This window comes from Epinephelus lanceolatus, chromosome 6, assembly GCF_041903045.1.
Source record: "Epinephelus lanceolatus isolate andai-2023 chromosome 6, ASM4190304v1, whole genome shotgun sequence".
In the NCBI taxonomy this organism is placed as follows: domain Eukaryota; kingdom Metazoa; phylum Chordata; class Actinopteri; order Perciformes; family Serranidae; genus Epinephelus; species Epinephelus lanceolatus.
Window position 1 is genome coordinate 33,193,132 of NC_135739.1, and position 16,054 is coordinate 33,209,185.

At 41.1% G+C, this 16,054-nt stretch overlaps 1 protein-coding gene across 1 annotated transcript in view; it reads left to right on the forward strand.

Moving 5' to 3' along the window:
- The window catches only part of LOC117254452 (contactin-associated protein-like 4), a 165,429-nt gene that overhangs the window by 66,677 nt on the left and 82,698 nt on the right, over nt 1-16,054 (forward strand). The window contains exon 5 of the mRNA XM_033622768.2: nt 2,625-2,828. Within this exon, the coding sequence (XP_033478659.1) occupies nt 2,625-2,828 (204 nt within the window). The remainder of the gene's footprint in view (nt 1-2,624; nt 2,829-16,054) is intronic.

The window sequence follows — 16,054 nt, forward strand, 5'->3', positions numbered from 1 at the left end:
GTATATGCTTTTTTGTATTGGTCACTTTTTAAAACAATAACCAGTCTCATTGGCAGTAGTCTCGCCACCAGACAATCAGAAATCTCCACCTTCTGATAGTCTGGGGACACTCCTTTCTAAAGTGTGTTTAACACACCGGAGAAAACGGCCGGCAACAAAGCAACGCCTCTTGCATTTTTTAAAAGGACACGCCCTTCTTGAAATGTGCGCTCCCCCTTTTCTCGTCTGCAAGGACACAAACACACAGAGAGCTTGAAAATGGATGACGAGAGATTTAACTCCGTTTTATCAAACGTGTGCTCAGTCCACAAGATTGTGGAAATGAAGGACTTACAGCGACTTTGTTTAAAACTTTTAACGCAGTCGGACTATGTTTACGAGCACAAGAGTTCAGCGAGCCACCAAAGGACCACTCTGCGGATTTACTATTGGTTCTGCAACGTAGGGAGTCTTTTTAAACTCTGAAATTGTATCTGCCCATCTAAACACAAAATCAGGGAGAAAGACATCAGTCTTTAGTTAAGCAAAGCGTCTAAAGACTAAGTCTACATTGGCAGGTGCTTAGGACCAAAAACTTGAAAGTAGAGACTCCAAAGAAGAAACAGAGAACAAGTGATTGACAGTGGACACAATCCATTAGTCACCTTTAATGAAGAATTCTGCAGGGGTCACTGTAAATGTAACCTAAACCATACTTAGTGTCAGCTTTGAGCAAAATTCTGACCGTACCAGAAACACATAACTATTATTATTTTTTTCTCACAAATTCGCACAGATTCTGCTTTCACAACAGTAAAGGTTAATTACTCTTGCTGGTCTTTTTGCTGCTCTGCTCTGCAGACACTAGACCGTATGGTGTTTGTGAGGTTTGAAGGGTTTATATGTTAAGGGGCCAGTAGTTAGCTTGCTCATTAGAAACCGTTTGTTCAGAGAGGAAATCGATATCATCAAACAATAGAAATACAGTCATGCTTTAGAAAGTACTGGCTGTTGTTTGTGAGGTTTACAGTGACCACATTGTCTCGGATGGTGTTTGGTGAAACTTGGAGAAAATATACAGTACAGTCCATGAACAATTCCTCCGCTGTGAAATACAAGCAATTCAAGCATTTGAAGTCACTGCAACAAAAACCCCTAAATTGAATGTCAAGATCAGTCTTGCTTTGTTGCTGTTCTGCAACATTTCTTTATTTACAAGCTCACACCTCTTCTGTAGGCTCGCTTTCTCCAAGTTAGAACAGGGTTTGAAATATTTCACTGTAACCTCTCTAACCTCATGTTCAAGATCACACTTTTCAGCCAAACGTTGATCAAACTCACAGAACTTCTTGTGGAGATTCCAAAGATACCAAAAGAAATATGTATGAAACTATCTACATGACATCTCATTTGACTGAGTCTTTCTTTACTATGAAGCCACGCTGTTGTAACACATATAGAATGTGGCTTGGCATTGGTCTTGCTGGAGGAAGCACGGGTGTCCCTGAACAAGAGGTTATCTGGATGGCAGCATGTTGCCAAAGACCTGTATGTGCCTTTCAGCATTCATGGTGCCTTCACTGATGTGCAAGTAAGCCCTGATGCCATGGGCTCTAACACACCCTCATATGATCACAGATGCTGGCCTTGAACTTTGTGCTGGTAACAATCTGGATTGTCCTTTTTCTTTTTAGCCCGGAGATCACAACATCCATAATTTTCTAAAACAATTTGAAATGTGGACTCGTCAGACCACAGCACATTGTGTCAGTCCATCTCAGATGAGCTTAGGCCCAGAGAAGTCAGCTATGTTTCTGGATATTGTCGATAAATGGCTTTCACTTTGCATGATGGAGTTTGAACTTGCATTTGTAGATGCAGCGTAAACTGTGTTTACTGACAGTGGTTTTCCAAAGTGTTCCTGAGCCCATATAGTAAATCAGTACATGCGCTCTGAGGGGTCTAAGGTCACGGGCATTCAATGTTAGTTTCCAGCATTGCCCGCTACATGCAGAGATTTCTCTGACTTCTCTGAATGTTTTGATGATATTGTGGATTATAGAATTGTAAAATCCCTAAATTCCTGCAATTGTCCATTGAGAAACATTGTTCTTAAACTGTTAGACTAATACCCCACACAGTTTTTCACAAAGTGGTAACCCTTGCGCTGTCCTTGCGTATAAACCACTGAGCCTTCCGAGGATGCTTCGTTCATACCCAATCATGACACTGTCATTGGTTACCAAGTAACCTGTTTACCTGTGGAATGTTCCAGCTGTTTTTGTTTGTTTGTTTGATTTTTTTTTAGGCATTCCATAATTGTCCCAGTCCTTTTTTGTTCCTGTCCCAACTTTTTTTAAATGTGTTGCAGGCATTAAACTTAAAATACTGTATTTTTGCAAAATATTTTTTTTTCAATCTGAACATTAAATATCTTGTCTTGTACTGTATTCAATTGATTAGAGGTCAAAGTATTTGCACATCATTGCATTCTGCTTTTGTTTAAGTTTCAGACTTTTTTGGAACCAGGGTTGTAATATAAATTGACAAATGTCGGTTGTTACAGTTACTGAAGAATAAAGTGTACATCTGTTGTTGGAAAAATATAAAGCTCTTCCTTCTCCTCTTTCTCCGTCGTTCTATAGCTTCTGACGTGGCCAACTTTGACGGAAGCAGCAGCCTGGTCTACAGGTGGAGTGTGAGGCAGAGTTGGACAGCGATGGAGGTCGTCTCTCTAAAGTTTAAGACCCTAAGGAATTCTGGGACACTGCTACATGCGGAGGGACAGAGAGATCACAGCCTCACTTTGGTGTTGGAGAAGGGACGGCTACTGCTCTACCACCAACAAGGTACCAGCATTATTCCTCCAATATGAAATAAGATGAGGTGAATGATCTCCGGGGGAAATGTACATGTTAAGAAAAAACTTAAAGTACTTTTTAAATGAAATGAATGAAAAAGAAATAAGAATTTAAGCTATTTTAAAGAGGTTACATTAAAAACCTATACACAATATATATTACATGACACTATATAAAACCACAAAAGGAATAAAAAAATCCAGTAGAGCAATTCCTGCAGCCATGGTGTAAGCACTGTGTATGAGTATAGGTATAAGAATGAATAATAAATTCAGTACACATAACAATATATTAAAGTATATGATGTTGTATAATATATGTGCAGTATATGTATGTAATACACACACACACTACAAAATAATAATACATTACATATGAAAGAAATGGAAACAAATACCACGATACAGCAAATGACAAAGACAATGGAAACTATCGTACAATATTATATAAAATGTATATAAAGTGTACAGTCATGTATTAGGCTAGTCCTTCCACTCTCTAAAAAATAGTGTAAACAAAATCTAGATTGCAGTCTCCTCTCTTTGACACAGTTTCTGGTTTTGGTGAGGTTATGTATCTGGATGGATCTTCAGATATTCTTTGCTCATGATCTCTGATGATATGATTGTATTTTGCTGTTTCTGCTGCATCTTAAACATACTGTGGGTGGTGTAATGATGGGTCTTTTAATCTGAATAGGCTGTCTCCCTTTATCTGGATGTAATTTTGTGCTTTTCTTACTTGAAGCTTTAAGTCCCGCTGGTTTCCATTCTTTATATACTGCATAATCATGGACCATTTTACACCTGGAACGACATGCATTTAAATCTTTGGTAGAACAAAAAGCAGCAGTAGTCGACTTCCTGAGGACATGGATTGAAATCCTGTGGTGTAAAGTGGCTGAAACTTTGGACGTTTGAGTTTGTGTTGTGGAACTTGGATGACTTTTCCAACAAACTTCTGCAGCTTTATCTATCTGTTCATTGCTCTAAGTAAATGTCAGCTAAACGACTAAGCCTCACAGTGTAAGGCTCCAGAGTATCCACCATCTTGTCTCTATATAATGAATTTAATATCTTGCACATTTTTGTCCCCACAATGAAATGGAGGGAGCTTCAAGTCTGTCTCCGTCCATCTGCTGGTTTGCTTGTGCTTTTGTCAGATGTGATTTCTAAGATACCACTGATCCAATTTTGAGGAAACTCAGGGGAATTATGCTTCTTTCCGCTTATGCTGATTAGCTCAGTACAGTGTTTACTTGTTTATCCATATGTCTGAAGCAATATCTCAGACAAAACTCATCAGATTTTGAATAAACTTGGGGAATTGGTGCAGTTCACTATTGCAGGCGTGCAGTTATGGGTCAATGACTGTGGAGGAGGACAGCAACATTTGTTGGGGAAAACATATTTACTCTAGTCGAAGTTCTTTCCAGACTTTTTGTCTGTCTCTCTCTTTCTGGCTCTGCTTCTTTCTCAGCTTGACGTCCACTCCCATGCTCTCTCTCTTTTAATCTGTGATGGATGTTAGCAACATGTGTTAAGGATGAACTCTGTGGTGCACAGTGGGCTAGCACAGCATAACATGATCCATGGTCTCTAACTGCACAGAACAGAGCACTGTGGAGGCTATGGGAGGTAATGTGTGTGTGTGTTTGTGTGTGTGTGTGTTTGTGTTGGTGTAAATGAGGTTAAACCTGAGGTGTTGTCCGACTGCCAGGCCGTCGAATTATCACCATATGGCAGACCTCTCATCAACCACGCCATCTGGTTGCTGGAGTACTCTACTGCTCTGCTCACCAACCATTCCTTCCTTTCCTTTATTTAGGGTTGATGGTTTTCCTGTAATTATGTTGGTGAATTTTGCCCATTTCCAAAATGTATGTTATACCTATTGCCTAACACGATCCAATTTTATTAGTAAACATTAGCAACTGTCACCCAAATCTAAAAACTAGAGGGCTAAAACTTAAATGGGTGATATCATGGGGTATTAAGTCTGGAGCTGCTCCACAGACGATGAATTGGTAGAAATGTTCTAGATGACGCTGAGAGCACCCAGGAGAATGTTCTGAGTATATGGGTACATTTCCTGTTTCACAACTGAGTACACTACAATGAAATAAAGCTCATTTAGGTAAATAAAAAAACAAACATTCTGTGGGTCCACAAAATCTAACACAATTTCACAGTAATATGTGAAATGGACACAACCTCTTAACATTGCATTACGTGGTGGTGGGCTGGAGTTGTGTGAAAATGATATGCTGGCAATATGAAAACAATGCCAATGCAAAGTCTAGTATGAGCGGTTGCAGTTTCATTGTGAAAACAGTTGCAGTTTGGTTAAGTTTAGGAGAAAATGTGGTTTTAGATAAAAATAACTATGTAGACCTACAGGACACAAGTGATGTAAACGTAAGTATGCTGCGTTATTACACAAAGTACCTATGTAAGGTCCTTTGCATAGTTATGTTAAGTCTGTAAAGTCATAATAATAATAATAATAATAATACATTTTATTTGTAACGCATTTTACATAAAAAAAAACAAATCTCAGAGTGCTACAGAAGGCAGTGCAGATATGCTATGCTAAGAGTTAAAAACAGACAACATGATAAAATACATCAGAAGGCTTTAGTAAAAAGGTACGTCTTTAAGTTGCGTTTAAAAGCGTTCACAGTCTGCAGTGCTCTCAGGTGGTCAGGGAGAGCATTCCACAGTCAGGGAGCGGCCAGGCAGAAGGCCCGGTCTCCCATGGTGCAGAGTCTGGTCCTGGGGGGGTTGAGGAGGTTGGCAGTGTGGCGGGTGTGTGAAGAAGTCTGAGGAGTTCTTTAAGACAGAGTGAAGCATGTCCATGAATGCACTGATGTGTGAGGAGGGAGACCTCGTATTGAATTCCGAGTTCAACGGGCAGCCAGTGAGTGATTTGACGATGGGTGTGAGGATGGGTGTGATATGGTCATGCTCCTTGCAATGCTGTTCTGGGTGTATTGAAGCCTCTGGATGCTTTTATTAGGAATCCTGATGAGGAGTGCATTACAGTAGTCCAGCCTGGAGGAGACAAGAGCGTGGACAAGCTTTTCAGCATCTGCCAGGTTGAGTGATGGACGGAGTTTTGCAATGTTCCTGAGGTGGTAAAAGGAAGTCTTGCACAGGTGTTTGATGTGGGTCTCGAATGTAAGGTGGAGGTCCATTTTAACGCTGAAGTTGGTGACTGAAGTAGACAGGGGGATGTTCGCACCAGAGAAAGAGATGCTGGTGAGGGTGGATGATCTGACCTGGTGTAGGGTGCCAACAAGGATGGCTTTAGTCTTGGGCTTCATCCACGCCTTTATCTCCTTCAGGCAGGTAATGAGTGAGGCAGATGGCAGGAGTGCAGAGAAGGTGGGATCTGTCCGGAGGTAGAGTTATGTGTCGTCAGCATAACAATGGAATGATATGCCATGCGTGCTGATAACACAGCTGAGGGGGAGCATATAGAGAGTGAAGAGGGTAGGACCCAGCACCAAGCCTTGAGAGACACCACAGGTGACATAGTGAACTTGTGATTTTGCCTCTCCCAATGCAACATACTCAGTTCATCCAGTGAAGCAGGATGTGAACCACTTGTGGACGGTATCAGTGAGGCAAATGGTGGAATGCAGGTATGTACCTACATTTACTTTTGGTTAAACATGGGGCAAGAACAGCTGTCTCCTGGTTTAAAGTCCATGTTTATTTGACCCATGCACCACCGCTCCTACACATCCTTTACAGACTTGCTCGCTCTTTATACTCAATTTGTGTGTCCAACAGAACAAAAGATCCCCATTGATTTTGAATTGGTATTGTTTTTGTGTTGCCAGCGCTTAAGACTTAAACATTGAGCTTTAGCTCCATTTAATGTATTTCTATGAGATCAGGTGGCAAAATCAGGCTCCCATTCACAGTAGGGGTGTAATGATACATCGATCCACATCAATACATCGATTCATTGATTAACGATCTGATTATATCGATGCAAAATGAAAACATCTGTGTCACCATTTCTGGGCAAGCGCACCTCTGCTCAAACAACAAACAGAGCTCAGAAATAAAATGGTCAAATCATATTCTAGTTGTTTTTGTGAGTTGATGTAAATGATTGTGTTAGATGGGCATATGATATTGCGTCATATCTATCGCAGGCTCCTGAATCAAATCGAATCAAAATCGTATCGTGACAGACTTTGTGATATCGGCAAACATCGTATCGTCATCCAAACAAATTGATATAATATCGTATCGTGATGAAGCTGGTGATTTACACCCCTAATTCACTGTCTATGGAGCAGCTCCAGATGTCAGACTTGATGGCATCAGAAGTTTGAGACTTACTTCTCTGGTTTCTGGCTTTGGGAGAGAGTAGCTCATGTTCATAAACACTGATTGAACTTTCCTAGGCCATGGAAATAAAATATCGGTATTTTTAACTGATTATTACATCTATATACAGTACAGGCCAAAAGTTTGGACACACCTTCTCATTCAATGCGTTTTCTTTATTTTCATGACTATTTACATTGTAGATTCTCACTGAAGGCATCAAAACTATGAATGAACACATGTGGAGTTATGTACTTAACAAAAAAAGGTGAAATAACTGAAAACATGTTTTATATTCTAGTTTCTTCAAAATAGCCACCCTTTGCTCTGATTACTGCTTTGCACACTCTTGGCATTCTCTCGATGAGCTTCAAGAGGTAGTCACCTGAAATGGTTTTCCAATAGTCTTGAAGGAGTTCCCAGAGGTGTTTAGCACTTGTTGGCCCCTTTGCCTTCACTCTGCGGTCCAGCTCACCCCAAACCATCTCGATTGGGTTCAGGTCCGGTGACTGTGGAGGCCAGGTCATCTGCCGCAGCACTCCATCACTCTCCTTCTTGGTCAAATAGCCCTTACACAGCCTGGAGGTGTGTTTGGGGTCATTGTCCTGTTGAAAAATAAATGATCGTCCAACTAAACGCAAACCGGATGGGATGGCATGTCGCTGCAGGATGCTGTGGTAGCCATGCTGGTTCAGTGTGCCTTCAATTTTGAATAAATCCCCAACAGTGTCACCAGCAAAACACCCCCACACCATCACACCTCCTCCTCCATGCTTCACAGTGGGAACCAGGCATGTGGAATCCATCCGTTCACCTTTTCTGCGTCTCACAAAGACACGGCGGTTGGAACCAAAGATCTCAAATTTGGACTCATCAGACCAAAGCACAGATTTCCACTGGTCTAATGTCCATTCCTTGTGTTTCTTGGCCCAAACAAATCTCTTCTGCTTGTTGCCTCTCCTTAGCAGTGGTTTCCTAGCAGCTATTTGACCATGAAGGCCTGATTGGCGCAGTCTCCTCTTAACAGTTGTTCTAGAGATGGGTCTGCTGCTAGAACTCTGTGTGGCATTCATCTGGTCTCTGATCTGAGCTGCTGTTAACTTGCGATTTCTGAGGCTGGTGACTCGGATGAACTTATCCTCAGAAGCAGAGGTGACTCTTGGTCTTCCTTTCCTGGGTCGGTCCTCATGTGTGCCAGTTTCGTTGTAGCGCTTGATGGTTTTTGCGACTCCACTTGGGGACACATTTAAAGTTTTTGCAATTTTCCGGACTGACTGACTTTCATTTCTTAAAGTAATGATGGCCACTCATTTTTCTTTAGTTAGCTGATTGGTTCTTGCCATAATATGAATTTTAACAGTTGTCCAATAGGGCTGTCGGCTGTGTATTAACCTGACTTCTGCACAACACAACTGATAGTCCCAACCCCATTGATAAAGCAAGAAATTCCACTAATTAACCCTGATAAGGCACACCTGTGAAGTGGAAACCATTTCAGGTGACTACCTCTTGAAGCTCATGGAGAGAATGCCAAGAGTGTGCAAAGCAGTAATCAGAGCAAAGGGTGGCTATTTTGAAGAAACTAGAATATAAAACATGTTTTCAGTTATTTCACCTTTTTTTGTTAAGTACATAACTCCACGTGTTCATTCATAGTTTTGATGCCTTCAGTGAGAATCTACAATGTAAATAGTCATGAAAATAAAGAAAACACATTGAATGAGAAGGTGTGTCCAAACTTTTGGCCTGTACTGTATGTAATAATGTGTAACAGTATTTCAAAGAAAAACAAGATATCTTGCCCTGAAATTAGCTTGATTGTAAACAGAGCTTTGAATAATTGAAGTATAACTACACATTTTAAAAAAGAATTCCGACTTATAAATAAAATTCACATGCATATTGAAACAGTTCTTGGTTGCTGTAATTGTTCTTCCTCCCCGTACTGGCCCTCACGGGATTCCTGATCAGGGACAAAAAGAGAGATGATTCCAAAGCAGCATAAGGGTTAATGATGGTCATACTCTGCTGGTCCATACTGTCATCTGCAGTGGCGGCTGATGAAAAATATTCTAGGTGGGGCTGTGCCATATTAAGCCAGTTTCAGTAACTATCCAATACAATTTAACACAAATGGCAGGATACCAGTGCTCTGTGAAATAGTAATTATTTAATACCAGTATTAAAAAGTTGAAGCATTCTCACACAAAAACATAAACAGCATATTGCACAAACACAAGTTTTGCATTTGAAACTGAACATGTAAACAAATGACTGATATTTACCAATTTTCACACACAGGGCTGTTGACCATTTCGCCAGTTCCCCCTTGTGGCAGAGGTGCACAGCAGAGCACATCAAACGGTGCGTTGGTAGTAAATAGGCAACGCAAGAGACACGCCACCAGAACAGAGTGCCAGAACAAGTGGACTATATACAATAACATAGATTTATATAGATTGTCGTAATGTATCTATGAAATTTACACTGTATAAAGGATGTATAATAAAGAAATGAATATAAAGTGGCTGAACTCAAACCTTTGGCTGGAAGAATACTGTGCGGTACTTTATGATCAAGCTAAATGTTACTAATGTGATCAGAACTGCAACAATTAACTGATTTTTCAATTAGTCGATAAAGAAAAATATTATCTGCAACAATTTTGCTAATAATGTCAGCATTTGAGTCATTTTCCAAGGTAAGATTCCAAACATTTTTTTGTTTTTGATTATCAAATGTTAAGATTTGCTTCTTTCATATGTCTATTATGAGTCAATGAAAAACTATTTTATAGACTAAATAAGCAAGAAAAACATGAACAGATTACATATACAATAATATTAGCAAACACACTACTAAGACAAAATATTAGAAATCTCTATAGTGCAATATATTGCTGGATGATGTCTTGTGCAAAGGTCAAGAGAAAGATTTGGTCAAGGGAATGTGTGTGTGTGTGTGTGTGTGATATGATATCTGTTTGTACAGGAATTTTGCCCTTCTGTCCTTCTGAGTGGCAAAGCTCTCAATGACCCTATTATTGAAGTCAGGGATGTTTCTGACAAGTTTTTTCTCCATGGAGAGCATGGCCAGAGCATTCAGGCAATCCTGCGTCATGGTGTTCCTCAGGAAGGTCTTGATCCTCTTTAGAGTAGAAAAGCACCTCTCTGATTCTGCTGTTGTCATGGGTGTGGTGATGAGAATCTTGAGAAGACTGACAGTCTCAGTGAATGTGGCCTGAAGGTTGTTCTCCATGAAAAACTGCAACAGAGTCAGTGTACCACCGCAAGCCTTGAACTTGTCATTCTCATAGATGAGGGATAGCTCTGTTCTGAGCTTGGCCTTGTTAAACATGGGGTAGATGTGACTCATGATGACCCATCTGCCCACATGGTGAAATGTGCCAAAAGTTGGATGAGCCCTCCAACGCTAATGTTGTTATCATTAAACCCTGAAATGGGTATCAGGCTGTACCATCATACATTAAAGTGCTGACCTGAGTTTGAAATTGCATGTGGTGGAGAGAAAGGAAAAGCTGTCACAATGAGACATTTAACCATGCTGTTTGAGTGATTTTAGGCACAGGGGGATTGTTCTTGGACATTTAGCAATATATTTGGCCTGATATCCTGTATGCACCTTACCTGTTGAATCACACACTGCGCTCTAATTTGGAAATGGAGCTTCCATATTGCATGGCTGATTAAGTCATACTGAAAGTAATCCATGTGGCATCACATGTTTTAAGCTTTATTTCATGTATTTACTTTTTAAGTATTTTGGCTGGCATTTTCTGACTTTTTTTTAGATTGTTGGCTTTAGAGGTGACAGGAAATGAAAGAGAAATGGTTGATCACATGAAACGATGGTCCTCTATGGGATGTGAACCAGGGATGTTATGGTGGTTGGTGCCTTAGTCCCCATAGGGGGTTCATTTTAGCATGAAATGTAGTTGGAGGAAATTGCTCTGATGGAAAAGTCGACCCAGTTACACTACAGCAATAATGGCATTTTAAGGCTGCAGTTGAGTATATACTAGCAGCTACAACAGCTGCATGGTAGTATTATAATTATGTTTGAGAAAGCCATTCTATTTCTTGGCAAGAATCTAAACTTGCTGTATTCAGATGTAGTTTAAACTGCTTCTTTCCATCCCCCACACTTGTCTAAGCCCTCCTCGTTCACTCCCTCTTTACATCCCTGCAATAAAAACAGAATCTTGTCCAATTCCCTCTGGTTGGGAAGGGGTGGAAGAGTATCAATTCCCTGGTGGTATTGTCTATCTGTCAGTGGCAGAGAGGCGTTCTCTGCAAAAGCCATCAGTCTGACATCAGCTCCCTGAGTGACGCCTGTCACATCTCCCCACTAGACATGAGCTGATAGTCAACAAACTGCTCAAAGAACTCCGGGTGGCCGGGAAGGAAAATAAACAATCTTCGTTTTTGTAATGGTGCAGAGATTAGATCGAGCTATGATAATCCAGTGATACAGCCAATATTGGAAAAAAAATCCTCAATCACAGTGCTGTCGCTGCATACTTCTTCCCCTGGCTCTTGTTGTTTCCCTGCCTGGCTGCCCCCTCTCCCTCTCTTTTCTGCCTTTTCTATTTCCCTCTCTCTCCGTTGTTATTTATCACAGCCTTTCTCATATGTCACCCCAATTCTGCCCCTGCTCCGTTTTTTTTCCAGTGGTGATTATTTGCCTTTTTCAATTGCATGCTCTTTGTCTTTCTCTCCTCTTTCTTTCTCCCTCCCTTTCACACACCGCCCTCCCTCATGCTCTCCCGGGAGTTTGCAGTCTGCAGACAGTGTAATTTAGATCAATAGCTTGGAGCATCCACCCTGAGCCACAGCATGCTTCTCCACAGTCAGCTGTTGGCTCAAGAGAATAGACGAGAAGCTCAAACTAGGGTAGCAAAGATAAAACCTTAAGATTTAGATGCGTTATATCCATAGCTCCGGAGTGTGTGCTATTCTCTGGGGCTCTTTGTGCTTTATCTCTCCCATTTGGTAACTTGATCCTGTCGGGCTGCTCTTTAACACTGATGCATGTCGCATCATGAGATAAACAAGCTGGCGGAGACACAGAAGAGCTAAAGATGGCTAATGATGACTAGCATTGAGCGTAAGGGATATGTGTAGCTTGTAAATGCACACAAATAAAGAGCTTGGCTAGAGCTGATGTGTTTTTGTTAGCCACACTGTAACTCCCATTAGCATAAATTAATGATGAATGAAAACAGAACGACAGACCTATATTCATTATGCAAGGAGACAGACAGGCAAACAAACAGATAAATACAACAGTAAGACCGTTAGGCCCTCTCTATCTGCCTGTGGCTGTCCAAGCAGTTGGACTAAATTGGCTGGCTCATTAAGATTTATGTCTGCTATCCAAAACCATCTCATTTCCTCTCTGCTTTACATTTATCAAAATGTCAGTGTGCTCTAATGTATCCCCCTGCTTCATAATTCAGTTCAATTCTGAACTGTCACAGGAAAGCTGTAATACACAGCAGTAAATACACTGAGGGCTGGTGTGTCCTGCTCCAGTGCATTCTGGATGAGTGGTGTTAAGTATTGCTGACTAAATTAGGATGGCATCAGGGAGGCGTGCAGGGCAAGCTGTGTGTAGAGCATCTTTTCTCTGTATAAGGACATGCGGTGGGTTTGTGGTTGCTGGCTATGTTACGGAATACCCAGAATATTTCGGATTTTACAGTCGTGAAACATCAGCATGATCACAGACGCTTCCAGTAATCGCACAGAGCAACAAAAGCTACAATCAGATCTTCCCCGAGGCATCTGCAGAGCCCTGTTGAAAAGAGATGAATCTCTCCGGACAAAGTGTGCCAGTTGGCATAGAAAATAGAAGACAATGAATCGTGGTGATTACTGTTGCATTTGCTTACTCCACTCCACTTTTTCTACAGTGATTTACAGTGAGCCTCCAGGAGTTTCTGCTGTAAACAGCCTCATAAGAGTTTCAGTCAGCAGCCTCTGTATTTTCAGAGGAGCCTGAAATTGCCAAGATAGCCATGGGACTCTTACTGTAACACTCTCTGCTGCTGTATTATAAGTTGCTTACTGTTGATTTCTTCTGTGTGCAGCAGAAATACAGTTTGTATCTCAAAATAAAAAGATGATATGCTACACATATAGCTACATAGCCAAGGATATGCAAATGACTGGCCACCATGTCGTCCTCTGATGGCAGCGGGAAGGAGAATGAGAAAAATGTTGTTTAGTTTTATGTATTTGGGGTGTTACATGCAACAAAGGTATATATCTGACTTAAGCCAGGAACATTGTGATTACTTGGTTTTTGTCTTAAACGTCTTGGTTACTACAATGTACGTTTTTTTTTTCTTTTTTTTTTGGGGGGCGGGGGGACTTTGAGATTGAAGATGGGGTGAGAGAGAGAGTTGGGGTTGACATGCAGCAAAGGTAATCACCAGTTAGCTTATTTGTGTTACTTGAACAGTGCGGTGGACAGAAGTATATAGAATACAGAATATGAAACAATCAGAAATTGAAATTACCGACTAATCCCTTCCCCTCCAAGAGAAGGGCAAATTCCAACTCTGGGGAAACTGTTCATTTGGCAGGCAGTCAGCCCAGTTTGGGGGTCACAGCCCCCAGTGCTCCGATTACCACTGGCACCACTGTTGCCTTTACTCCCCACATCTTTTCTAGCTCCTCTTTCAGCCCGTGGTATTTTTCAAGCTCCCTGTGTTCCTTCTTCCTGATGTTGCCGTCACTCTGTATTGTTACGTCTATCACCGCTGCTCTTTTCTGTTGTTTGTCAATCAGCACGATGTCTGGTTGGTTGGCCATCACCAGTTTGTCATTCTGGATCTGGAAGTCCCACAGGATCTTAGCTCGGTGTCTTCCATTGTGACCTTGGGACTTCCAGCCCATACTCAGTGCAGATGTACCTGTACACTATGCCAGCCACTTGGTTATGGGTGGTTATGTATGTTAGAGGATATGGGGGACTTTTAATTCAATATTAAAGGCACGCTAAGCACTGTTGGGTGTCACTTCTGTTTACGTTCAACAATGTTATCAAACACAACGGAGCTAGCTCGCCCCTCCCCCCCTCGTCCTCTGTGACTGTGTCATGAACGAGCGATAGCTGCTAGTTATCCTGGATGTACACACCTGTTCAAGGGATAGTGCATCCAACATGAAAATTCAGCCATTATCTACTCACCCTCATCCCGACGTAGGATCAGGTGAAGTTATAGAGTCCTCACAACACTTGCGGAGATCCAAGGGGAGAAGGGGTAGCAACACAACTCCAAAAAAAAAAGCGTCCAAAAACACATAATTGAAACCACAAAATATCTCCATACTGCTCGTCCGTAGTGATCCAAGTGTCCTGAAGCCCCAACATAAAAAGTTGTTTGGAAAAACGTCATTTGAACTCTGTTTTTAGCCTCACTGTAGCCTGTAGCTCTAACTGCCTCTCTGGGTACCGCGTTCACGTGTGCTTGCGCAAGACAGTGAGACATTGGCACCGTGTTTATGTGTGTGTGCTTGCTTTCACTGATCTCGCACTGGCTGGTTGGTGCAGCCTGGACCCAAATGTTTTTGTTGCCATTTGCAGAGCCTGGGCTGCCTACAGAGACCAGACTTTTTCACAGCATATTCAGAGAACATCTACTGTAGCTAGCGAATCGTGAGGAGATGTTTGCTGTATGTGACATATGACTTGACTTGTGACTTGCTTGACCTGAGCAATGACTCAACTTGACTTGCTTAGCTTATAGCAGGGACTTGACCTGACTTGCTTGATTCTCACTGCAACTAACTTGGGAATTGCTTGAGACTTGAAGGTAAAGACTTGAGACTTGCTTGTGACTTGCACATGTGTGACTTTCCCCCATGTCTGATATACACATATACAGTATGGAGCTAATTTAGAAGACCAATGACATAAAATTCTCAAAGAAGACTTGGTTCAGTCACAAAGAAACATATTAGGCAGGTTAAGGTTTATGTAGCAACGTCATAATGCAGAAACCTACATTATAACTGGTCACATGGGAACATGCTTTTAGAATTGTGTAGGAAAACAGCATTTTGACATCAAACACTTGCACCAAAATTTAAATGGTCATATTTATTACTAAGGAAAACTACAGCAAGGCCACAGAATGATATAAAAAAAAATTATTAAAAAGAGCCAACAAGAGATAGTGGACCTGCCTTTTAATCAAATATCAAAATAATTTCATTTTCTGTCTATCAATTAATCAACTAATCATTTCAGCCCTACATATAACTTCTTATTTGAAAGCAAAACATGCTTTTATGTATTTTTTCTTCCCAATCATTATACATCTTATTAATGTTATCAAGTGTTAAATGATACGAATAACTAGTTGTTACTATCAAGTTCTTTATTTATGAATATGATTTGGAGATATATTTTTGATCTGAACATCATGCCAGATATGCCTGAGTTGAATTGAGGAGGCAGAGAGAAGTAACACAGCAGTGACAGTCTTTCCATGAATATCACGGTGCTCTTTCTTTTTTTTCAGTTTGTTTTATGGTAATGAACTGAATTCCCAACTGTGACTGAAACTGAGAATTGGTTTCGAGAAAGTACATTATTTTTACAGTCAAGCTGTATTTCAAGTAGTAGCACCACGTGACGCTGAAATGCTTAAACAATTATAATAGTCTGTCTCCTGATAAGACCTGTCATTGGCGTCTTTCATAAACAGATTTACAGCTGGAGCAAAGAGCCATAATGGAGTAGCAGACAGAATATGATGAGGTGATATTGCCTTAGGGAGCTGTCTGGAACGGCAGACTCCTGGAAAGTGGAAGGTAGTGTTCAGTGCAGACTCCT